Below are 27,500 nucleotides of genomic sequence, written 5' to 3'. Positions count from 1 at the left end.
AGACTATATCTGCTTGTCTCTAAAGTGGTTATCAGTCAGAGTTTTAGGAAATGATGCATTCATCCATCCGTGTTCTGATAAATCCCACATCCAAAGATTAAACTCCCCAATAAACGCTGACGTCCGCGGCGCGTGCGTGCGTGCGTGCGTGTATGTGTGTGTGTGTGTGTGTGTGTGTGTGTGAGAGAGAGAGAGAGAGAGAGAGAGAGAGAGAGAGAGAGAGAGAGAGAGAGAGAGAGAGAGAGAGAGAGAGAGAGAGAGAGAGAGAGAGAGAGAGAGAGAGAGAGAGAGAGAGCGAAAGATCGCTGCGATCTGTTCCTGATCATCACTCACACCAGCAGCAGCACCAGCTCGGACCTTATAAACTCTCCATCCCAAATCCTGGAATATCAAATCGAGAATTATGAAATCGGACATAATGTGGATTTATCAAACTCTTCTGTGGGTCTTACTGTCCCTGGATGCGGGTGAGTGACCAGCGCGTAATGCGCACGTGAAGCGCGTTATCGATTAACTGATCGTGTTGATCTCAAAGATGCCACTGTCTGAGAAATATGACGTCGATAAATGTTCATGCATCTTAAAAAAAGTTATTCAAGTAATGTATCCATAACTATTTTGTGTTGTCTTAGAAAAGTAAGTGAAAGTCTCTTTTCCTTGCAAACAAAATTACCATGGTGACCAAATAGCCTACCATATTTACTGCAGTTATTGATACTAGTGTAAAACGACTAGCCATCAGTGTCCTGCCTAGAAATGAAACAAAATGAAATTCTAGCACTGTCTGAAGATCTGTAAACTCTCACTCTCAATGCTCTAAAATTGGGTTTAATTAAACTTTATTATCTTTAGTTAATTGCTACAAAGTGGTGCCAAAGTTACAACCTGCAGCTGTAAGTTCATTGCACTTTACACCGATGAAGAAACTTGAGTTGAAACTCTAACTCATACAAACAGGTGGAAATGCAAGATATTGTTATAAAGATTACTTTTTTGTTTTACAGTATATGGTAGAAACGATGGTCACCATGGTAAATAGTTGGAATGTTAAGGATTGCTGAAGAAGGGGCTCATTTTTTTCTCCAACGCTTTTCTCCATACAGAGTGACTGAAGGGTTCATGTGGGTTTAAATACATTTTAAATTCAATTTAATAAAATAAAATCTTTTTGGGGTGGAAAACTAAAACTGCAATTTGAAGGGAATAAACAATCAAGCTGGGTTTTTATAGGGGGCCACAGTTTTCAAACTGTCCTCGTTTACAATAATGTATATTTAGTTTGGATTTCCTCATGTTTCAGTCTCATAAACTCAATGCCGGAGATGTTGCATGCATCACGTAGTGCAGAGGATATGGGGTTGTGTGGCCTAATGGTCAAAGTTCTGGGATGGAACAGTAGGTTGTAAGTTCAAACCCAACAAGATTTAATCGATTAATTATCACCATTGTGTCTTTTAACAAGACAATTTTCTGCAGTATCATCTTCAATGGGTCTGAAACTGTAGAAAGTGTATAAAAGCGCCAACATATATGTTACTTTCACTCCAGTTCCACTGGAGAAACTGATGCTCAATATCAGTGACATGCATGATTAGATGCGCTATACCAAAGCAACAAACCCTTCCCAGAGTGCACATTTCCAGCAATGGGCAAACGCACATGTGGGGTGAATGGACTCTCTAAAGCGGGCGTTATCGATGTGCTGTGCAACATCTGGACAGAGCCGTTTCTCCCATATTTCACCATTGCAAATATTCACCAGACCAGATGTGCTGCGTAAACACAGAACGAGAGGTTCTTCAAACTTTCACTGAAGCTCTAGGAAAGGAAAGGACATTAGTGAGTCAGACTGAAACCATTAATGCTGATGTTTCACTGATGCCCATCCTCATTGCTACCATAAACATTATCCCGTTGTTATTTAAGGAAGAGATTTAGCCAAATCTAATAAGCAGGCTGGGAGATAAAGATGCCCCCGACAGGCCAGAAAGAGGAATTTAAAGGAGTCTAATTGGGGCGCTGAAGGAAAAGATCAATGTTTGAAGAGCAGCTTGATGAAATCCAGATGTGTTCAGATGCGGCCCAAACATTAATAATGTGTTCTCACCAAAACCGCTTCAGCCACAGGAGTTCGGCGAGAGATGCAGGACTGCGCAGCACTACGCGTGCCTGAATCAAACTGAGGAGTGTTACCTTACACCCCTGATTTTCAACAGTTTACTGAATCACTTGATAATCAGGGCACCGGGCCCAGGGCTACTGCACAGAGCAGATGCAAGTTCATGCCCACGCTGAGTGAGATGACAGCCTATGGGAGAGTATGTACAGTTCTGTTATCAGCTATATTATTATAGGATAGTTCCCCCAAAATGAAGTGAGCATGTCTGTCAAGCCTCGAAAAGCACCATAAAACTGTCATAAAATGAGTCCATATGACCTGTATGCTTTATTCCAAGTCATTCGATAGATTTGTGTGAAGATCAGACTGAATTTTAAAGGAACATGGGTACCATGGGTGCAGCAGCACAATGATATTACGCAGCGCCTGAAAATAGTACCCAACATACTCTGTGCAAGCAGGTTGTCACGTTGGTTATGTTGACGGAAGTTAGCCTATTTTCAGGCGCTGCGTAAAATATCATTGCGCCGCTGCACCCATGGTACGGCAGCAAAGTTCCTACGCAGGAATGAGAGTATAGTTCCTAGCCATATCGGCCAAAATCGCAACTTTTCATTTTCCATCGGTCTTAGTACACGATGTAACTATACACATCACAACATGTAACTAGGAATTGTTATTGAGCAGTAGGCTAGCTGGAGCCGTTTACCTCCAGTCTTTGTGCTAAGCTAGGCTAGCGGTGGCTGCGTCAGACAGAGTTATGGCACGCACAGAGATGAGAATGGTATGTATGGACTTATCTAACTCTGGGGGATACCGTGAATAAGCTAAAGTCCCAAATAGTCAGCGTGTTCCTTTAAGTTAATATTCACAGGTAATATTTGAGATCCAATGAGTCTTAAAGGGGTGATGAATTGAGAAATCAACTTTCCTTTGAGCCTTTGGTATATAAAAGTTCATCGTGATGTAAGAATGTCCTGTAAGTTTCAGAGCTGAAAACGTCCTTGTTAGTCAAAGAAAAGCTTTTATAGACACCAGGCCCAGAAAACGAGAGATCTCAGAATATGTCGACCACTGACGTAGTAGGATGCAGAAGCACCACCTCAAGCCCGCCCACCGACTCGTGGAGATAAACGATGCGGAATCGATTGTAAACAAGATAGAGGTCGAGACTGGATTTGCAGACATATTGAGATTAAAGCACAATGCTGTGCCTTCTATATTGGATCCGATGATCACTGATGATCGAGCGAAATGATACAGAAATAACATTCCAATCAATCTCGAGTGGATGAGAGATGAATCATTGTGTTTGTTTGATAAAGACATTTTGCGAACCCTGGCTGTGGGCTGGGTGATTCATTCCGGTTGCCGTTTGCCACACGCTGTCACTGACAGGGGAGCAGAAGCTCATTAAATATGCAAATCTTATCCAATCCTAGCCGTGGGCATTTACTTCCAAGTCTTCAGTGCGGCACGCCCATCAAAACCGATCGTATTTCAGAGAGCCTCAAAACCAAGGCAGAAAATAGCCTATTACTTATTCATTATGATGTTTTTGAATGTAAAAACCATGCAAACGTCATAAGTTGACCTCAGACAACAGTATACATTTTTTTTAAAAAGCCAGTTCATGAGACCTTTAAAGCTACACAATGTAACTTTTCCGTCCACTAGAGGTCGCCTATTCAAAACAAAGGCGTAGTTTGATGACGCCAAGTTTGAGCGCAGAATCATGTGGTCTCCACCTCACAGCCGGTGGAAAAGAATCGGGAAAGGACTCGGGCAGAAATCATGTTCATGGATGTGATTATTAACGTCACTGTAGTATGAATCAGAAGCAGGAGCGATTGTTAATAAAAAGAGTGCAACACAAGCCAGCAGTGGGACCTTTATTATGGCATAGTCGCTGGCGGGACTTTTATTATGCCACAGTCGCCGGTGCCATTTCCGCTTTTCTGGTCACGAAGCTCTGTTTATCATATTAGATACATTTGAGTGTGTTGAAAATGAAATTATGACATTACTCTGTGCGTTCGCTTGGCGGCTGCTATGACACTTGTTGTACACTGCAGTAAGAAAAGCGTTTTTACAAAATAACCGGAAACGAGGGTAACGCAGATATGACGCAATTGACAGCACACGTCCCGGTTCCTTGGTTAAAATAGCAATTTTCTCACGATTTACAAATAGTTGGAAGCATTTGGGATATTGCAAGTACTCAACTGAACAAAATATATAACACTGGCCTTGTGGTTTTTGGATATTTTACTATATCAGAGTTTTACGATAATGTTACAGAGTGCACCTTTAAAGGGGTCATGAACTGCATTGTTTTATTGTTTTTTTAATGTTTCCTGGGATGCACTTATAAAGTTAGTATGATTTTTACTTCAAAAATTGCATTTTTCCTACCTGATTTTAGCCCTCTGATTTGAATGGTCTGTTTGAAGTGGGCGTGTCTGCTGTGAGATTTCAGTGTAAATGTCCACTGCTGTGATTGGCCAACATCTTTGCATATGAAATAGCTAAGTATTACATGTTTAAATCTCTTGAAAACTTTTAGGACGTGTTTACCATTACAGCTCTCAAGGTTAACTAATAGTGAAAAATGTTGATTATAGCATTATATTTAGATCAATGGCATTTTATTTAGATCGTGGCATGAAAGGTTGAGCATGTTGAGCGCATGGATGCAGTGATCTCGTCATTGCAACTCAATATCTGCATACTAATGAATGCTTTCACCATAACTAACAGTGCAAACACAATGTTTGAGAGATTATTATAATGGGAGTTTTGGTGAGAGTCCAGAACTCAGTCCCTGATAATCTCACGCTGTTTGATTGACAGCTCCAGCTATTGTAAAGAAAGCTTTCTTTGGTAGTTTTCTATATATCATTTAATCACAGTTTAAATAACAGATTATTTTCATCCTACTAAGAGAAACAATGTGAAGTTGATCATTTAGTCACTGGTTTGATTTACTGACGCATAACCAAAGAACATCTGACTGTACATGAATCATGAAATCACTGGTCACAGATCAGACATTAGAATGAACACAGTTACTTACATGTTGTAGTATTACTGTCAAGTCCATATCGTAAAAGTCTGTTTGCAAAGCCTGCGCCGACATTTGATTTACCAAAGAATCCACAGTGGAATGTACCGAATACAAATAATAATGTTCAACTTAGACATTCACATTGTTGAAAATGAATAACAATAGGATTAGGATGAATAACGAATAGCATTAGGATCCTTTGGAAGGTAATGTGATTTTTAGTCCAGTAATCCTGTATCGCTCTTCTCTCCTTGTCATCTCACTAACACACCAGTGGGCAGGGCCAAAGTTGCGATGATGAAGTAGGCGTTGATTTTCTCTTTCACCTGGTATTTTTTTACTTGATAGGCACATTCCACAGCAAGTCATTCACTGGGCTTGGTTACAATAAAAGCTGTTTTGGGACTAACAAGGAAGTTTTCAGTTCTGAAACTTACAGGATATTGTTCTAGATGACCACTTAAATGTCAAAAGCTCAAGGACAATTAGATTTCTCAGTTCATGACCCCTTTAAAACATATTGTTTATTCCAATTTGTGAGCTATTGAAATGACTCAAAAGAATGTTCAGTCAAGATCAAACCTGTCCCAGATGCTGCCCTTATTGCCCTTGTGAGCACACTCAAACATAAAAATGCAACACTCTTGTTGAAATCGCAAGCATGTGCATGAGACGACTATCAGAAGTCCGCAAAACTGCAAGTACATATCAAGTGTGCAAACTCTCCCACTCAGTGATCTGGTTGCTGCGGTTCTCCAGTTTAAATTCAGGACGGAACAGTTTTTTCTTCCCTATTGTGACGTATATCCGAGTTAAATGGCTACTCTAACAAGAAAAAAGGTTGAGCGGGAATTGATTTTGTCCTTGGAGAATTGATTGGCTGGTTGTGGTTTGCTATTGCTGTGATGTCATGTCATGTGACAGGTTGTCTTGATCTCAACATGTCATCAGAAAATATAAGAACTATCGCTGCAAGAGGGAGGGGAAATTATTTTGAGACTAGAGGGTACATGAATTTAAAAAAAAAAATCAAATCAAGGATAATAAATACTGCAATATTGCATAAAACAAGAATTGTCCATTTTGATTTCATGGTAGATTATCAGTCAATAATGATTTATTTCATTGTGTTCCTCACGCAAAGCTATCATCAGATTCAGAAGACTTGAAATACTGTGAATTAATTGTAAAGATTCGGCCTATATATGATTTTTGCAAGTTGAACTATCCCGCTTCCAAAGAGCACTGGGGACTTTATACCCCAGCTCTCTTTGAATCTTGTGAGAAATCTCTATTTTTATGAGGCAATCTCTGTTTTTATGAGACAAAAATGATATCAGTGCAAGTTTTGGGTGAACTATCACATTTAAGAGTGCAGATTAGCAAATAAATCTAGCACTGCAGTTAATCATGACACAATCATGTGGGTGTGTGTGTGTGTGTGTGTGTGTGTGTGTGTGTGTGTGTGTGGGTTGTAAGTGAGAGTCTGGGCCCCTTTCACTGGCCTCTCATTCATTTCTGCAGAAGAGACAGTCATAAAATAGCAAACAGAAATCTGATTTTACTAATGTGAAAGAATGTAAACGCTGATGAGTCCATGTATGTTTACTCTGCTTGTTTTTGTTCATTAAAGACATTTACACACCAAATAATGAAAATATTTTATCATGGTTTCCACAAAAATATTAATTAGCACAAGTGTTTTTAACATCAGCAGTAATTCAGCATATTAGACAGATTTCTGAAGGATCATGTGACACTGAAGACTGGAGTAATGATGCTGAAAATTCAGCTTTGCCATAACAGGAATAAATTACATTTTAAAACATATTGAAATATAAAACAGTTATTTTAAATTCGAATAATATTTCACAATATTAGTGGTTTATCTAATGAATATAGCCTTGGTGAGCATAAGAGCCCATGTGAGAAAAATGTACTATTAAATGCATTAAAAATGTACTTGAGTATGTTTTTAGTACAATACAAATATACTATAATGCATTTTTAATACATTTAAAGGGGCTATATGCAACTTTTTCCCCAAAATAAACGTAACAATAGCCTTTTTATTTTACCATTTATGACGCAAACATCTCCTGATGAGCATACTGACACCTTGTCCGCTCACAGTGGGTGCACCTATAAGCCTGTATCCTATTTTTCCTATTTTCTGGCGGGTAGGTTTTTCCCGCGCTGTCTGCGGATGTGACGTCACCACCGCTGCGAGAGCGAGCAGAAAATAAGAGCAGTTCTATTTTTTGGCCACAGGTGTCAGTCGCGAGTTTAAATTTCAGAAAAACGCATATAGCCCCTTTAATAGTATGTCTTTTTCACCTGGGAGACTTTAAAACTTTTGAATAGCAGTGTGTATATTGTAAAATATTTCAGTGTAATTTTAAAAATAGATCACATGTCAAAAAAAGCATTTAAAAATGTTTTATTTCAAAAGTTCTTTTCATTGCACGCCAAAGAGTGTAAAATCTGTCAAATGATATTAGTTTTAAGTTACAGAGACACAAATTTGGCACAAATGGGACTGTTTCCTGAGAATGACCCTTCTGATAATGTGTGTGACAGCTCTCACATGTATGAGATTACGAGTGTACATGCATGTGTGTGTTTTAAGTATCTGCATGTGTGTTTGGGTTTAATCTCCTTGTCTCTTTTGTTCAGAGTGCAGGAAACAGACACTGCAGAGGTATCAGAAAAGTGAAAACAGCCGGCTGCTTTGTGCAGACTGTCCAGAATCTCCTCGAATTAGAAACCTCTCGGTGGATGACTGTGCACGCAAATGCAGCAAGAGCAAGAAGTCATGCAGGTGACACACGCACATGTAATCACACAAGTTTAAAGGGATAGTTCAACCAAAAATGGAAATTCTGTCATTGTTTACTCATGACAAGAATTTCTCAGTGGTTTTTGTCCATACAATTAAAGTCAATGGGAAATGTTGGACATTCTTCAGAATATCTTCTTTTTCAGGTTTGGAACATCATGAAGGTGAGTAAATGTGGACAGAATTTTCATTTTTGGTTGAACTATTGATTCAAGAAGCTCATGTGAGACCTTCATCTGATCGTGGTGGTTCTCTGACCCAACAATTGTCTTTCGTTTTCTTCGTTTTCTCTCCTTGCTTCCTTACAGGGCATTCTACTTTGACCAGATAAACAGGAAATGTCACTTGCTTCCCTTCGACCGTTACTCCGAAGGCGCGAAGAGAGAGCGAAAACCCAATTGTGACCTTTTTGAGAAGAAAGGTAAATATTTTTCAGAAGAAGTTCACTCGCACTTGACTTTTTACTTTTATTCCTCCTGAAGTTGCCTGGAAATATTTTGTTGTAAAACTGCGCAAATGCCAGTCGTGTTTGTTTAGATAGCTGACTCTAAGTGTAAAATCACTCCTTCCTATGTATAAAATCACCTCTGTCATTGTAAACAACACATGCTTAAGAGATTTGGCAGCAAACAGAGTATAAGAAAGCATGACTGTTGACGGTAACAAGATGCCGTATGTTTATGCTTTCAGCAAAAGCTGGAGTTAAAACTTTAGATTTATGCCATAATCGTCAGTAAAACTCTTGTTTGGAGACTTAAATCATATCAGGATGTCAGTGAAATGTGTAATCTGTAAACAACGTTCATCGTACCAGATTATATGTATATCTGTGTGCCGTATGTTTTCCACAGACTATGTGAGGGAGTGCATCATTGGGTCAGGTGTCCACTACAAGGGGAGAAGGACGTTCACAAAGACTGGAATTACGTGTCAATCCTGGAATATGTCCGTCCCTCATGAGCACAAGTAAAAAGCCACTCTCTTGTTTTGCTTTCTCTCTTTTTTGACTCTGGGATGATTTACTAAACTGTAGTGCCACTTCAATGTGCGCTGGTGGATTAAGACATAGTCATCCATAGACCTTATTTAAATGCAAATAAGGCTAATTATAAGTGAATGGCATTTTTACGCTGCACTATCATCCCCTAGTAAAAGCTGTAATGGTAAATACATGTAACACCAGAAAAAATACAGTACCCCTAAATAATTGTCTCAGCCAATAGAAATGTTTTGGGAAGGGACAGGACATACAACATTGTGACGCCTCTTGGTTCTTAGTGAATTGTTTTACAACAATGGAGACGTTGCATTTAAATAAAACACAAACAATTTACCCAAGTTTAAATAGCATATCACTTCTATTTACACGTTGTGTGGATAGCATCTATCGCACTCGTAAACAAGATGCTAATTATTGTGATTTACACTTTGTGCAAACATTATCTAAACGTATTTACACTCAGTATAAATAGAATTTAAGTTCTGTTACACTTTGTGTAAATAGCATCAACCTTTTTTACACTCCGAATAAATAGCGACAGCTATTAAACAACGCTATGCTTCATAGTGAATTCTTGCCTCTATCTTTTAAACCACTCATTGCTCTGTAACTCCTTCTTTCAGTAAGCTTCTCATTTGCAGCTTTCATATGGTCTCTGACAGCCAGCAATTTTCGCAATAGTCCTTACTGTTCCTAACTGTTCCTAGCGTGGACTTAGCCGTTAGCCGTTAATTGCCGTCAGTTTGCTGTCTGCCAACAATCACTGATTAGTCTAGACTGCAGATGAGATTGCTTTCAGGCCCGGTCGTTTGAGAGTCGTCTTTCTCACAACAGAAGTTAAGTGAGACTATACGGAGTGATGCCTTGACTGAGCGAACACGAGCCAATCTGGTTAATGTGGTCAATTGTTGCCAGGTCCTTGTTAGCCAAGATGTTATTAGCTCTTCGAGCTACACTGCTTACAAGCTGTATAAAGATTTTAGAGGTGAGAGAATGAAAGAAAGATAGAGAAAGAACGAGAGAAGGAGGATTTATGGACTGAAGTCATGTTCTGTCTGCCCTCCAGCTGAGCTCACAAAGCCGCAGACACATTAAAATACGAGCAGCATTTGAGACTAGTGCACAGATGCTAATCCAGACCCTCTCCTCCCTATGGATAACAGTACTTTCCGACTTCGATTCCCTTCGAACCCTTTTCCATGTGATAAGATCTTTCTTCCTCTCAGACTCCAGCGTCTCAATCTATCTACCAGCACAATGTGTCCACCTGCCCCATACATTTGGCCAAACCAAAAGGGAAGACAGCAGATAATGATCAGAAAGAATGTGATAAGAACCAAGTGAATCTACTCTGACAAGACAAAACATGCAAGCCCCTATTTAATAAGGCGCTGGTCCTGGTTTCAGAGCAGGTGGCCAGCCAATGACGACGTGCTGAAATGAAATGTCACTTTGTTGCGACGAAAACTTTTCGTATGTACACAAATGGATAGTTTCCAATAAATTACCCATTTCCGACTCTTATGACCTCCTGGTGTTGCAAGTGTGATTAGGAAAAGTTTAAAGTTTCTGTTTGGATTGCATTCAGAGTGCAAGAGCGTCTTGTTGGCAGCCATAGAAGAATAGCTGGCTAACATCTGTTAGCACAACATCATTAGCTGTAGCAATCTCAGGCCTCATGTGGAACCTGCCACAAGATCCAGATGCAGGAACACAGTCCATTCCAGCACCACACGCCATTCGTAGCCCAGTTGTTTAAGCAAGTCATATGTGCTGTATGGCTTTTGTTTAGATGGTGTCCTACTTATCTGGTGTCCTTTTAACTTAATTTTTATATTTTCGAGGCAACATACCTTAAGATCTAGTACTGGATTTGGCTTTCCTGATCAATTCAAAGTTTAGGTTCAATTAGATTCAGATGCTGTAGCATCTGTTGAGATACAATGAGCTGGTTTTACATGGTTAAAGCTGGTCATTTATGGTTGTTGTCAGGTGGTCCATGCTGGTTTAAGTGATATTCAGGTCAATCTGGTAAACCAGGGTTCCTCAAATCTGGCCTTGGAGGGACACTAACCTCGATAGTTTAGCTTCAACCCTAATCAAAGACACCTTAGCAAGCTAATCAAGGTCTTAAGAGTTACTTGAAAATTACAGGTAGGTAAATTTGATCAGGGTTTTTGCTAAACTCTTCAGGGCAGTGGTCCTCAGGGCCACTTTCCTGAGAGTTGAGCTCCAACCTGCCTGTTTGGAATTGCCTATTAATCTCAAAATCCTTAATCAAATGGTTTAGGTGTTTTTAATTGAGGTTTGAGCTAAACTCTAGACACCCCCCCACCGCCGTTTAGATTTTTTTAATAACAATAAAATCATTTAGTTCAGTTAGAAAGCCGACTCTACAATCAAAAACTGAACATGTCTGCTTAATAAAGCGTGAGCTGACTAAGAGTCGCAGCACAAACTAATAGCAGGAGATTTCATTCATCAAGAGAGTGAGGAGCTGACTAACAAGATGATGGTGGAAGTTTTGGTGTCAACGCGGAATGTAAAAGCGCCTATATAATTGAGTTTGTCATTGTACGGTTTTGTTGTTGTGTTTTTCAATAAGAATAATAGGCTAATCAACCCACCATTCAAGCAACCCGCCCCCGAATTGGCGCTAATTCTAAACAGACGCACGTTATATAAAACGCGCACGTTCATTCAGTTCATTCCTATGGAAGCTCAACTTCCATTGTAAACACTCGCTTTGCTCCGCTCCATTATGAATGCCCGAGCGTCCGGGCACATTTTACTTTCGGTTTAGAATTATCGATTTAAAAGCCTGCGTCGGTGATACCTGTGTTGTTACACGTCAATTAACCGGTGGGAATATTTTCCTCACCGTCACATCCTTAACCTACATGCTTCTTAACTAGCTCAATCAGAGAGACTTCCATCATCAACCAGCTGTTTATTCTGATCAACCAGTTTCACCTGCTAAGTTTTGCTGATGAACAACGTGGCTATGCCAGTTCTCAAGGTGAACCAGCACCAAACTAGTTCTAACTAGAAATTCATACTTGTCTAAGCTGACCTTTTAGGCTGATTGAGCTAATTTACTCAATCAGTGTTCCAAAAGACATGGAGTATTCAATCCTGCTCTTGGAGGGCCAACCTTCTGCATCATTCTGCTCCAACACACCTGCCTGGAAGTTTTAAAGTTTGTAGTAATCCTAAAGATCTTTTCTGTGTCCAAAATCAAATACTTCCCTACTAAATACGTCAATAAAGTAGTTTGTCCAAATACATAGTATTTAAAAAACATTAGGCAAAAAGTACCTGGATGACCTACTACTTCCGGGAGAGGAGTTGGTGCCTGTGAATGCCGGTGAAGCGCTGGAGGTCACATGACAATGATAACATGGCGGATATAGATCATCCGAATTTCATTGATACTATATAGAAATTTTTTTTTTAACGGTCACGAAGTAAGTTTCAAACCAAATGTAGTACCTACTATACAGTATGTGGTTTCAGACGCAGCGCTTGATTAGCTGGTTCAGGTTTGTTTAATTAGGGTTGGAGCTAAACTCAGCAGGACAGTGGCTCTCCAGGAGTAGGATTGGACAAAAGTCCATTTGAGCTGGTTGATCACATTAACTGAATTTTTAACTCTGTTTTCCCTCTCTTTTTATCTATATATTTATTTATCAGTTTCAAGCCTGCCAGACACAAAAAGTTTGACCTGCGCCAGAACTTTTGCCGAAACCCGGACAATGATCCAAGTGGACCCTGGTGCTTCACTGAACTCACTGAGACTCGGCACCAGGAATGTGGGCTGCCCCAGTGTTCAGACGGTTAGAGATGACCTCATCTATACTATAATATGTGCTTTTGTGTTATTTGTGATATGAGAGTACAGTACGTGAGTGTGTTTGGGTCGGTTGCATCGTCTGCGGGATAGTGCACTATTGTTATGTGTGCATTTGTTTCTGTGTGTTTGTAGTGGAGTGCATGAGATGTAATGGGGAAACATACAGGGGGCCCATGGATCACACAGAGAGTGGGAAAGAGTGCCAGAGATGGGACTCACAGAAACCTCATAAACACACCTACCAGCCTCACAGGTACACATTCACATGTACCCACATACCCACATACACACACAACTGTGTGATTTATGCGTATCTGTATTTATAGACATGTAGGTAAAGGCCTGGATGACAACTACTGCCGCAATCCCAATAACGATGTGCATCCATGGTGTTACACAATGGACAAAAACACACCATGGGAGTACTGTAACATCAGTGTGTGTGGTCTGTTCACTTTTCTTCATCTTCATCTTTCTATCTATAAAATGTGCATGCTGTGGGGTTTTAGATATGTTTCTGGTTTGGTTTTGATTTGATATTGTGTTGTGTTGTGTTATGCTGTGATCAAAACATCTCTCCATTTTGTGCAATGACTAAATATTATTATATTATATTAATTATATTATTGTTGAATTTAATTCAAGCTAAAAGTTTGTAATGCATGTGGAGGAAACTCCTTTCCTATCACAGATAGTTGCGTGTGCGGGATATTTAGTTTAGCCCAGGGATTGTGTACAGGTGCACTGGCTTGTTGTAAATCTTGTGGTTACTCCTGTATTTCATCCATGGCGTCTTTCCAGTGGAAACATTTTTCAAATGCTGGATCTTGGAATTCCTGACATTCTCTCTCCCCTTCTCTGTTTCAGACTCGGATAATGATGTGGAAGTGGAGGTGACCACCTCTTGCTTTCGGGGTCAGGGAGAGGGCTACAGGGGTACAGTCAGTGTGACCCCTGGAGGTGTGACCTGTCAACGCTGGGACGCCCTATTTCCTCACAACCATTCATACACACCACACAACTATAAATGCAAGTGAGTCATTCTACACTACTGCTTTTTTTTTTTCAGAATTACAATACACTTTTTGAAGAAAATATGAGCGTGTTTGCCAATGCAAAATATATATTTTGATATTGTTGATATTCATTATATATCTTGATATTATAAAAGGGTGGAACCTTAATTACCACCAAATAGCTACTGTAAACAAATAGTTTCAAAATATTTAAAGAAATTAAGTAAAATACAACAAAACATTTAGAAGACATGTTTCCACACAAGGTTTTTGCCAATGAAAGAAAGCACTAATGATATTGCCACAAAACATGTCACATGGAGAAAAAAATAATTTGAGTTTTGAATTGATTCATTGACAGTTTAAACCGATTTACAGTAGTGAATAAAACATACTGCTTTTAAATCAGACACATTATTTAAACATTTGTGCTTTACAGTTACTAATTACGCACTCTTTAGAAAACTTAAAGGCACAATATGTAAGATTTTTGGATTAAAATATCCACCAGAACAATGTTATATATTTTGTTGAATTGTGTACTTACATTATCCCAAATGCTTCCAAGAATGTTTAAATCCAGATAAAAAATAAGACATTTTGTCCATGTCCGTGCGTCGTCTATCAATGACATCATACCCGCGTTACCCTCGATTTCTGGTTTTATTTTGTAGAAACCATGGAAACACCAAAGACGCTTTAATATATTATGTGTTTTATTAGACAGGTGAGCAACTGTTTGGATACATTCATCGATTTGGATGCATTCATATGATAAAACAGCACATGCGCCCACATACACTTGACCGGAAGAGGCGGAAGCGGTCGTCATAATAAAAGCTCCACTGCTCTCAAACTGTGTGTCGCACTTGTCTCTTATTAGCAATCTCTCCTACGGCCTCATTCCGCTCCAACTGCTTTCAGCCCCACCCTGCTTCATACTACAGTAACGTTAATAAATCTTTAATACATTAGCTCATCCATGAATATAAGATCTCTGCCCGAGTCCCGTCAGATTCTTTTCCACCGGCTGTAGAGACGTCATCAAGCTACGCCTTTGTTTTGAATAAGCAACGTCTAGCGGCGAAAATAACATGTTATGCCTTTATTGACCAAATAAAAAGCGCATTCAAATTATTGGAATATTCACAATGTTGCTTAATTTCATATCGCCAGCAAAAAACATTCGAAATATATTGTAAACATTTGAAATATTGCCCTAGTTGCTGGGTGGTAGCTTACTGACAAAAATCAAACAGTTATGGGACGATCCCAGGATTAGGGGTTTGTTCAAATTTGAATGATCCTTAATCATTCTAGAAAAGAAAATGCTAAAAATATATATACATGCAAAAATTATTTTACTAAATTTTTTGTGTGTGTGTCCTACTCAGGGATCTCAGGGAGAACTATTGCAGAAACCCTGATGGCTCTGAAATTCCCTGGTGTTTCACCATAGACCCAAAAGTACGCAAAGCTTTCTGTACCAACATCCCTAGATGTGAGTCAGAGATCTCTGACAGCACAGGTAAGCCCAGACACACACACACACACACTTCTTACACGCTTACAGCCATTCTCACACGTGTACTGCACAGCATGGCTAAGCACCGTGAACCATATTAGCCACATAATGAATTGTGTTGTTCCAAAACGCTTAGCTCATCATAATTTACAAGAATTTTAATGATGAAAGACAAAGATGTTTTGCACAGAGGCGCCATCATGGACGTTTGGAGACTGCCTGTAAAGATCTGGCACCCAGCTCGAGTGTGGTTTTGTTCTGGGTACCCTCACATTCCCCTTGGTCTGTGTCACACAAGCGCTGAAAGAAAAAGATTCTTCTGCACAAATCGTGTAGTCTGTTTCAAAATCCTGTTCCAGCTTTGTGTTTCAAAAGACACATTTCTCACCAGAAGAGTCCCTTTGAGGTTTCAGGTCAGAGAGACAGGGCAGTGCCTCTCTGGATTCACTCAAACTTCAGTCAGATCTTGGCACAGACAAAAGCTTTTTTCCCCTACTTGTTTGCCAACCACCAATTGTAAAGTGGTCCCTGACGTGAAATCGGCCCACCCCCACTTGTAAAAAACTATTTCAAACATGCTTACTTCATGACAGCATGGATACAATCAGCAAATCCATAAATACTCTAAACATGGAGCTTTGAATAAGCATGGCTTTTACTGAAGGTACTGTACATGCACGTGTTTAGGCATGTTAACACTGTTTATGTTATCTTTATGTCTGTTTTATCTGTCTTCTAGAATGTTATGAAGACAACGGGGAGAGTTACCGTGGCAATTTGTCGAAAACAAGATCTGGTATTCCTTGTGGGCTGTGGTCCGACCACACATTCAGGTAAATGTTTCCATGAAATCACTGAAACAATTTAAAGCTGCTGTGTGCCATTTTTTTTCCTGTGTTAAAATGCGTTCCGATTCCAAAGTAATGTTCTGAGACGAGAAGTAAAACAATGGCTCTGTCCAAAATCGCATTCTCGGTACTTCTGTTTAAATACGTACCTACTGTACATTTAAACCGCTTAAAGACCCCCTGTGGTGAAAATCAAGTTTTTGATGTTGTTTATCTACATGGTGTTTTTAATATGCTTTAAGACAAACCATGTGCAAATTCATGTCAACACCATTGCTGAGTATTTTCTCCTTAAAACTCAAAAACGGTTTAAAGTCATGGGTGTTTCTTACGTCACAGACTACCTTGTAACCAATCACGTCAACGTGTGGGCGGGCTTTAGCATATCATTAACTATGCTGCGAAGCAGGGGAGTATCAAGAGAAGCCAGGTTATCCCGATATATCTTTCTGCTGATATGAAAAATCAGGTACATTTAGCAATATAGTGGGTGAATTATGTATATGATGTATATTGTGTTGGTCCTCCTTTTGCTTGTTGGCGTTGGCTGTGGACAGGGGTCAGCATGGGCACCCCGTCTGGTCTGCGGCTATGCATCCTCGTACGCAACAAACTGTGATGCACTGTGTATTCTGACACCTTTCTATCAGAACCAGCATTAACTTCTTGAGCAATTTGAGCTACAGTAGCTCGTCTGTTTATTCAGACCACACGGGCCAGTCTTTGCTCCCCACGTACATCAATGATCCTTGGCCACCCATGACCCTGTCACCGGTTCACCACTGTTCATTCCTTGGACCATTTTTGATAGATACTGACCACTGCTGACCGGGAACACCCCACAAGAGATGAAGATGCTCTGTCGTCTAGCAATCCCAATTTGGCCTTTGTCAAAATCGCTCAAATCCTTACGCTTGCCCATTTTTCCTGCTTCTAACACATCAACTTTAAGGACAAAATGTTCACTTGCTGCCTAATATATCCCACCCACTAACAGGTGCCGTGATGAAGAGATAATCAGTGTTATTCACTTCACCTAATTGAAATCTGTTTATTTTACCCAAAATTGTATTAGATATTGTATATCAAGTATACTGTCGTTTCTTTTGCGAGTCTTTTGTGGGTTTTTTGAGCATCAGTCAGCCCAGTTTTTGCAATGTGTGCACTGTCGGCACTAGTCAGGGGCTTTTTGGCCGATTGAGCATGTTGAATCGAGAACTCTGATTGGCTGTTTAGCTTAGTCAGTGCACAAGAATAAAAGCGAAAGTGATTGAAAGCATGCAAAGACAGAAGGCTGTTCTAATTTTACAGCATCTTACCTGAGCATTCCACCTGGAATGAAGAAAGTGATCAGCATGATTGATTTTCAAAATGGTACAGTAAGCAAGCACTGCATATCTTCAGTCCTAGTTTAGGTTTCCCCTTTTGAATGATGAATATAGACTATTGATACTTTCTGACATGCAGTTATTTCCTTACACGCAGGTGCAGAAAGCACATGCTAGTTGACAGTCACCTGTAGTCCTTTTGGTGTGTTCAAGCGCTGCTTTTTGTCCGATCACAATCAGCTTTCGTTGCGGCTAGTTCTTTTTTGACGGCTTGTCGTTTCACGGCCTTTACATGCAGAGCCCTATTTGTATGGCACTTGACTATGTAGAAAAATCCAAATCTGTCACTTATGAGGTTCCATTCTAGATATGATGCTGTCTTAGAAGGCAGTTGTCCATGTAGTCAGTGAGGCATCTCACTCGGTTTTGAAATTTTCCGAGCTTTTTTGCTCTTTTGCTCTCTCGTGGGTTCCTGTTGACTCTTGGAACCGGTTTTCCATGCAGAAATCATATATTAGCACTGATGTTGAGTTTGTTTTGAAAGGCGGTTATCAGGCAGTATTACAACATTGAAAAAGGACCGAGGCAGTGATAACAAACAGAAGAGGGAGAGCCGGGCCGCTCATATTCATCACTGATACACCGAGGAGAGAAAATACCACACACTGTTCTTCGGGAGACAAATGCCCCATAAAGCAACTCGCTCAGCGTCCTGTAGCCCCTCATCTCAGGCTAAGCTGTTAACATCACTTAATTTACAGGAATTTTAAAAGCCAAAATGGCACAGACAGATGGACATGTTGCAGGAGTGACCTCTGACCCCAGGAAGTGCTGTCCCCCGCTCTCAAAACACGGGCAGATCAAAGCCAATCAGCTTCTTCAAATGGCGTCCAGCCAGTGAGTCTGCCTCACACGGGGTCGAAAGGTTGTCTCTGAGAAAACTCAACGTTGGCTTGTTCAGCGGTCACCAGGGACGAAAAATTACCTCTCCACTTTATCACTCTCTGTTTCCTACACATTTTTCATTCTGGGTTTTCGGCCCCTGCGATCGGAGGGCTGTCTGTCTCTCTCTAGGATTTATTTTCTTTGTAATTCAACTCTAGAAGACGCTTGGCATGCAGTTTCTGGCTGGATTGTGTGTAGCCATGAGGACAGGTGGTGTAATACGCAGAGCCACAGTGACTGTTCTGAGTTCATACTTTCATACTTTTATGGTCGCTGGAGGGAGGATATGAATATGATTCCTTCTTTGAACATCTTGTCACACAGTGACATACGAGTCAACATTTCCATCCCTCTTGAGCTGGCCTGTTTCTCTGAGCTGAGTAGCTGATTTCCTGTTCTTTGTTTTTATGTGTGTGAAGGAGAGACACGCGGTCAGCAGAGGCCAGCGCGGGCTTAGAGTTGAACTTGTGTAGGAATCCAGACCGAGATAAGCACGGGCCATGGTGCTACACGTCCAACTCCTCCATTCCCTGGGACTACTGCGGATTGGAGCGCTGTGAGTCTATCTATCTATCTATCTATCTATCTATCTATCTATCTATCTATCTATCTATCTATCTATCTATCTATCTATCTATCTATCTATCTATCTATCTATCTATCTATCTATCTATCTATCTATCTATCTATCTATCTATCTATCTATCTGTCTGTCTGTCTGTCTGTCTGTCTGTCTGTCTGTCTGTCTGTCTGTCTGTCTGTCTGTCTGTCTGTCTGTCTGTCTGTCTGTCTGTCTGTCTGTCTGTCTGTCTGTCTGTCTGTCTGTCTGTCTGTCTATCTATCTATCTATCTATCTGTCTGTCTGTCTGTCTGTCTGTCTGTCTGTCTGTCTGTGTGTATTGCGATCTATCTATCTATCTATCTATCTATCTATCTATCTATCTATCTATCTATCTATCTATCTATCTATCTATCTATCTATCTATCTATCTATCTATCTATCTATCTATCTATCTATCTATCTATCTATCTATCTATCTATCTATCTATCGGTATTGTCTGTCTGTCTGTCTGTCTATATATCTGTCTGTCTGTCTGTCTAACTTTTATTTATTGTTCTATCTTTCTGTTTGGACTTTTTCCTTTTCTAGTTAAAAAACTACACTTATCAGTTAGTTAAAATGTTCTACTATCACATCAGTCCCTTGCAATTCTACATTCTACAACCTCAATTCAAATTCAGAAATTCAGTTGGAATGTTCATTCTCAGTTTACAGTTTTTCTCCATTGGTTTGGCTCATTTCTTGAAACAGAAATTACATTCTCAAAACAACATGGACAAATCTCCAAACCACTTGGCAATTGTTCACAACAGAATAGCATTTCTCATTCATTTCATCAAATTGCAAATGTCTATGTACATGTCTCAATGTCTCAGTAAATCTTTGCAAATGATTAAGTGCAGGTAGCCTACATTTAGCACAATTTCCAAGTGAATAGATCTTGTTGATCTAAACAGATTGTTTGATTCTCAGTCTAATGGTCGTTCGCTCCAAAACGTATCAGCGTCATTTCATTGCATAAGTCATCACATGCACAATAGTCTGTTCAATTGTCAAAATTATTCAAGAACATAATACCATGAATACCATATATGAATCCCTTGGAACATTTGATAAATGTATTACAGCAACTGACAGTCAGGTGAAACTAGAACTTGACTAATGAAGGAGGACTTTCACACATCTCAGATGACCAATCAAACAGTTTAGTTACCTGACAGGTGCTGTCCATGAAGCTGCCAAACATATGTGTAAAGAGCTTGACCATACAGGACCAGTACAATTTCTGAACATGGAGGCACCTGCATGGCCAAGTAAATGAACAAGGGCAACTGCCTGCTTGAGGAAGAGGAAGAGTGAGGATGAGAGGGGGAGCCCGTGGAGGAAGAGGGGTAGAGAGGGGAAGGGGGCATGAGAGGGGTAGAAAGGGGAAGGGGGGATGAGAGGGGAAGAGGGGGATAAGAAGAGGTAGACCTGGAGTAGGATGTGGACAAAATTTATCAGATACGATGGAGTACCCATGGGTTGACATTGTGAGAGGCTGGACAGAGACATCAGCCCTTCAGCAGATATAAAAAACAAACCTTTGAATATGCATGAATGAATCGAATGATTTTACACATGTGGAGAGAAATAAATATTTTCATCAATATGCAGTACTGGTCTTGTGTGTACTGTTTGGTCAATATATTCATATACTTTACTCTAACAATATCTCTGAAAAAAAATCCAACGCAGATTATCATTAGAAAAGTAGAAATTTTACAAGTGTTTACAGTAAGATTGAGAACAGCAGCGTGTGGATGGCCAGGAGGGTGAGGACGGTCATTTTCATAGTTTTTTTGTTTGTGTGTCATTATGCTGTATACATTTTATTTTTACTCTGATGTATGGAAGTTACTTTATGTGTGTGAATGAGTGCAATATGTGATGTCAAACCTTGGAGGCTACTCTTACCCTAAAATCCTATTTCTTTTTTTCAGTTTTATACACAATTGTATTCTGTTAGCTAGACAAAAAACGTTGTCAATGAAGGACTGGGCTAAGACTGAAAGGTGGACATGAGGCATATTTCAATGGTCCTCTGCCATTGTGACAAAACATCTAAACATTTAGACTTGCAGTGCTTACACAATGCTAAAGGGACGAAGCATTTTGGGAGCACTGACTGTTTAAATGAGAAGGAAATTTAGTTTTGACACGTGAGTGAACTGTTTTGGGAGAGGTATGAGCTTTTGCAGGTGAACCATGGTGTTGTGCCGAACCATCCACATTATTTTGGCAAAAGCACCAAGAGTGTTGAGAACGTCCGGTCTGTTTCAAGAAATGAGCCAAAGCAATTGAGAAGGATCTTTGCCATTTTGGGGGCACTGACTATTTATATGGGAAAGGAATTTAGTTCTGAAGCATGAGTGAACAGTTTTGGGAGAGATATTAGCTTTTGCAAGTGAGCTATAGTGTTGTGCTGAACTGTAAGACTGTTTTGCCAAATGATCTTACAATTTTGAGAATGTAATTTCTGTTTCAAGAAATGAGCCAAACCAATGGAGAAAAACTGTAATTCTGAATGGTTGTGATGACAGACAGGGTCTCTGACCTACACGGCAGGGGTGCTTTGTCATTATTTGTAGCTTGCAAAGACTTGGATGTTATGGACAGAGTTTGTGTCTGTGGTTTTTGTCTCCTTGAACGAGGCGTCACACTATAATGCCAGACAGATGCAATTTATCGTTGTGCCCATGCAGCTGTGTCACTGCAGCTGGATTTTTATTCAGGCACGTCTGTGATGGTCTGCTGGTGCATGTTGATGAACAAGATGGTGTTTGTGTAGGCTTGGCACTCGTCATTGTAATAGGAAACACGTTCTGAGGATAGTTCCATGATTATATTTAGGTTTATCCAAATTACATTCGATTCTTTTTAGGTTTCAGCAACATCACAATTTCATTTGATGAAAAGTTTTATTGAGATTATGCATGCTGTCTGTTTTTTCAGTTGGCAAACTAACATTTCTTGTCTTTTTTATTATTTAGGCAAATCAATGTCATTTGAGGACCATCAAAAGAGTAAGTTCAGAGCAAATTCCTTAGCAGATAATAAAAAGAAAATCCATGAGAATGAAATGAAAACAAAAAATAAACAAATAAGTAAATAAAACATTTATGCACTGGACAAAATTAAGCCATATCCACAAGTATCCTATTGATTCGTACAGACTATGATTAATTTCCTATCCATTTCTTTGTGGTCAGCCTGTTATTAATTTAACATATTATTGGGCCAGTGTAGTTTTGTTGTTATGTCTAGTGTAAAATCTGGAAAAACCCCTTGAGAAACACTGCACTATGATACTGTTTACTGCATATCCAATATATATATATATATATATATATATATATATATATATATATATATATATATATATATATATATATATATATATATATATATATATATATATATATATATATATATATATATATATATATATATATATATATATATATATATATATACGTTTAAATGTATTATCTTCTCTCATGAAGTCTTCTCTGACAGTTCCCGCTTTCCATATCAACAGGTGGAGTACAGAAACCATCTTGTTTTATACACAAAACCACCCGGATCGTTGGGGGGATGCAGGTGCAGCGAGCAGAGGATGGGAGCTGGGTGGTCAGCATTCAAAAAGGGTACACACTTCATATTTGATCACCTATGAAGTATTATTTTAATCTAATTCAACTTACATTAATCTACATAATATACGGCAAAGATGCAGATAAGACTGTGATAGATGAATATTCAATATACACTGAAAAAGGATGGTGACATCTAAATTAACTGATCAAAAATATTACATAAAATCACTGAATGAACTTAAATACATTAATTTTTCCAACACAACTCATTTTTATGAGTTAAATCAGGTCTTTTTGGCATTATGATTAAGAATATTTGGCTAATACAATTGATTTTGGTATCTAGAAAATTCAGAAAAACTGTAACATGACATAACACGTATGGCACGGGGGGTGGTAATTCCTGTAGCCCTAACGACACATTCTGATTGGTTCTCCTCTCGCAGGAACAGACACTGGTGCGGAGGTTCACTCATAAGAGAGGATTGGGTTCTGACGGATCAACAGTGCTTCTCAACCTGGTAATCCATCTCACATCCTCTAATAACTAGCCACTCTCTCTTATCAATGCAAACCACATTTGAGTTTTCCTCATTCTTGAGCATGCAAGATTCCGGCCTGTCCCAGCCTTGTGTTCCCATCTGTCAGTTGATGTTTTCTACGAGACATGCGGATCCCGAGTTTCCGGTTTAAGAGAGAGTAGTGACAGATCCGCTCGGGCTGTGACTGATGGCTCTCTGCTCTTTCAGTGGTGCATCTGTTTAGACTCGGCGTTCGGCTGCATGATATATGCCTGTGGATCTGCTTCAGTGACACTTGAGTGAAAACCTGCTGGCTCTGTTTAGTTTAGTATAGCGGGGAAAGGGGGACAGAAGGAGAACGAGAGTGAGCTGGTCTGGCTTTTAGATCATCTCTACATTTCCCAGATCCGCTCCCTGGCGGGTTCAGCTATCTTGTGCTTTGCATGAAGACACAGACCGGGCTGGACGCTAGAACTGACCTCTGCACCTTGATCAGAACTGGAGATGAGTTTACCAGGAACGTTCGCCAAAATACATATCTCATGCTTGTATAAAGACTGCTCCGCTACGTCTGTGATCCAGATTATATAGGCTAAAATGACTTATCACCGTTCTACTCGGATGCTTTAGTGGCAAATTTTAGTTGTCGTGAAACTTCTGTGTTTGACATATATGCTTATACGTTCCTCAGTGTTCCTGACCTCTCGGAGTACACTGTGCAGGTGGGGCTTCTTCATCTCAACGCGTCCGCCGACACAGAGGATCTCCGGATCGCACATGTGGTCTGCGGGCCCGAGGGATCCAACTTGGCCCTTCTCAAACTCACTACGTAAGTGCATTTATCCATCTGTCCACCCATTCATCTTCTCATCCATCCATCCATCCTTATGGTAACTCATAGTCTTTATGCCCAGGCCTGCCCCTCTCTCTGAGCATGTGCGAACTGTGCAGCTTCCTGTCGCAGGGTGTGCAGTTGCAGAAGGCACTTACTGCCTCATGTATGGCTGGGGAGACACTAAAGGTACTATTGTGTTCTATTCTTTTCAATACAGCAACATTGTTGATTTATTGCTTTCGATTTTATTTTTGGGGTTGAAAACCTGAAAATGCCTTTCAAATAATTACTACATGTTCCTCTGGTTATTATGTGCAAAATAATTGAGTCGGAGGACTTTTAAATTGATTTATATTCAAGATGTAATGGTCCATTGTTAATTATTCTTTACTTGTTCCATTCAATAAAACTCTATTTTATTGTACTGTGATATATTCTATTCTATTTGCTCTTTGCCCCTCTCAAAACTGCCCTAATATTTATTTTAAGGGCTTTCAAAGTAAAACATTTTTTTTTTCACTTGCACTAAATTTGATAATGTTATTATTTCATTCTGATTTCAAAAGATAGGCTATTATCTATATATATAAAACAGATGTTACAGATATACTATAAATGTGTGATATGTGTAATAAATTAGTTTTTTCCTTCCAACTAGTGATAGGATAAACTAATAGTAATATTATTTTATCATTTTAAATTATATTATATAATTAATATAACATTATATAAAAAATAATATAATGATTATGTAATATACTACATTGTCACCTTAATAATTAGAATATTTTCCACACACAAATTTTCTTTATTAAATATATAATATTTTTATATATATATATTTTTTTAATATATGTTTATATATATATATATATATATATATATATATATATATATATATATATATATATATATATATATATATATATATATATATATATATATATATATATATATATATATTTGTGTGTTGAGATTTTTATATATTTATTTGTGTACCGTGTTCTTTGCACTATATATATATATATATATATATATATATATATATATATATATATATATATATATATATATATATATATATATATATAATAAAACATTTTATAATACATGGTAAAATATATAAAAATCTGAACACCCCTGATCTGATTTAATTGGTGTTTACTTTAAAACACAGCTCTAGAATGGATTCAGATGGTCTTATAATAATAATCACAATGACTTATGACATCTTTTGTTCGTGTTTGTATCTTGTGGAAAAAGAACAAGGTACACAAATAAATATTTAATGTGACTCAGCATCATTAAAATACACACTAGAACAAAAATAAACATTCTTTGCTCGTATTTAACCTATTTTTCCAAACCCGTGATGAGTTATTTAGACACAAAGCCAAATAAAAGAAGCTTATTGAACTTGCATGCAAACTTTCCAGAGTTTTTTACATTTCTATTAAAACTGACCCTTTGACCTCTCTGTTAGGTACGGGATATGAGGGCAGTCTGAAAATGGTGGGGCTTCCCATTGTCAGCAACAAAAGGTGTTCCCAAAGCCACAAAGGTATTCTGCCCATCACAGAAACCAAAATCTGTGCCGGAGGCAAGAGAGACCAGGGTGTTTGTGAGGTACAAGTCAGATGGTCTTTGAAGGATATTGTTTCAAAGGATGGTGTTTATTCTGTGATTGTGACATCTATTCTTCTCTACTCACCTTTTACAGAAAGACTACGGTGGCCCATTGGTGTGCCAGGAACGAGAAAGCAAGGTCATAGTGGGTGTGAGCATCAACGGCCGTGGGTGTGCCGTTGCCAGGCGTCCTGCTGTCTTCGTCAATGTGGCATTCTACTCTGAATGGATCCGCAAAGTCTTCAAATACTATTCGGACATGGAAATAAGTTACTAGACTGTTATATTTTCCAATGTGGGGAAAATATACTCATGGCACGTTATGGTTTTTAGCATCTACAACGTGAAGACCATGGTTGCTGTACGATTGGTGTACAAACAACTTGGAGGCCAGAGTTTTTTCTTTAAATATATTAAATTAAAACCACTGGTACGGAAGAGGTGCAAGACAAGAATATCTGATGTTCTCACAAACAAACTGCAAAAATCAGACATCAGACTTTTTTTTTTTTTAAACCGACAAAATGAAGGAAATTACGACTTTTGAACTCTTTTTTTTAGGAGATTGTTGTGGCTGGTGAGTTAACTCAAAAATCAAGGACAGATGGATAAATGAGGAAATAAAAGCAATTAGAAGAAATTGTGGTGTTCATCCATATGAACACAGACCAGAGCAGATGTTGTTCTAAATGTCATTCCCTGGAGATACTTGAAGATGGCAGTAACCCAACATTTTCAGACTTTTGTTTTCACTGGGGTGCATTTTTCCAGGTGTTATCACTTAATGTACATCATTTTAAAGACATATCAGGTGCAACTTAAGAGGACGTTTGTATCACCTTTTCCAAAACACCATTTTCAACATCAACCCCTTCACAGATCAGATTTGGAGCGGCAGTCTGCACCGTGGCCGGTATACATGGCTGAATGGGATGTTATCACACATTTCCAGAAAGGTTCAGTGACTTTCTAATGTTTCGCACCTTGCCTTACTCCAGTTTGGAGCGTTCTGTGGCCCCTTTGGGGCTGTTTCGTGTACTGCACTCCAAAGAGTGTGCTAATGTCACTCTGTGCATCCGTAGGTCTTATAGATCTGAAATTACAAACATCTGAAGGTCTTTCCTTTCACATGGTGTAATATATCTGTCTAAATTTTATACGCAGTTCGCAAAGTATTTATTTATGTCTTTTATAGATGGACCGAAGTCATGGCACTTCATCCTCCAGAAGTGTTTATTGTGTTTAATCTGGCGTGTAGATTTGAAACATAACATTTGTAAACAAAACAAAAGGACGATATGTCTTTAAAGGAAAATATTGGGTCATAACAGAACGTTTCGACTCAAAGACGGCTCCCTGAGGGTTTATAAGCCACACATGTGTGCGACTCCATGTGGAGGGTCTTTTAAATCCAAATTTAGCCAAGAGTGCAAAAAACTGCAGTACTGAATAGAGTAACGCAGTCGAGAACAGGCAGGGTAATGTTTTTAATACGAAAATGTATTTTATTGTAAATAATATGCTCGCTATGTATATAAGGTGCCTGTATTTTAACATTTTATCCATTTTCACACTTGTTTTGTATTGTTAACACATCGGTTTTGTGATTTCCTCTTTGCGCTGCTGCCATCAGTGGTCTTAATATTTAATATCTAGGCTGCTGTTGTTTTTTAACGATACAAAAACTGTTTTGTATTTTCAACTTTTAAAATGTAAGTAAATATACATGTGACCTTTTTTGTTTTATTTGTAAGTAATTAAAACCTTTTAAAAAGTT

General features: G+C 38.9%; 1 protein-coding gene across 1 annotated transcript; it reads left to right on the top strand.

Moving 5' to 3' along the window:
* The first annotated feature begins 309 nt into the window (after positions 1 to 309).
* On the top strand, positions 310 to 27,500 carry hgfa (hepatocyte growth factor a). Its single transcript, XM_079816960.1, has 18 exons — positions 310 to 467; positions 7,863 to 8,007; positions 8,334 to 8,446; positions 8,877 to 8,991; positions 12,719 to 12,861; positions 13,011 to 13,131; positions 13,205 to 13,323; positions 13,746 to 13,911; positions 15,289 to 15,422; positions 16,159 to 16,252; positions 18,960 to 19,096; positions 22,136 to 22,168; positions 22,684 to 22,792; positions 23,188 to 23,262; positions 23,954 to 24,091; positions 24,177 to 24,283; positions 25,581 to 25,723; positions 25,818 to 27,500. Exons 1-18 carry the CDS (start codon positions 404 to 406, stop codon positions 25,998 to 26,000), a joined length of 2,139 nt encoding a protein of 712 aa, XP_079673086.1. The 5' UTR covers positions 310 to 403; the 3' UTR covers positions 26,001 to 27,500.

Source organism: Gobio gobio (assembly GCF_949357685.1).
Source record: "Gobio gobio genome assembly, chromosome: 5".
NCBI lineage: Eukaryota > Metazoa > Chordata > Actinopteri > Cypriniformes > Gobionidae > Gobio > Gobio gobio.
The sequence above is the reverse complement of the archived record's forward strand: the minus strand, read 5'-3'. Positions and strand labels throughout refer to the sequence as shown.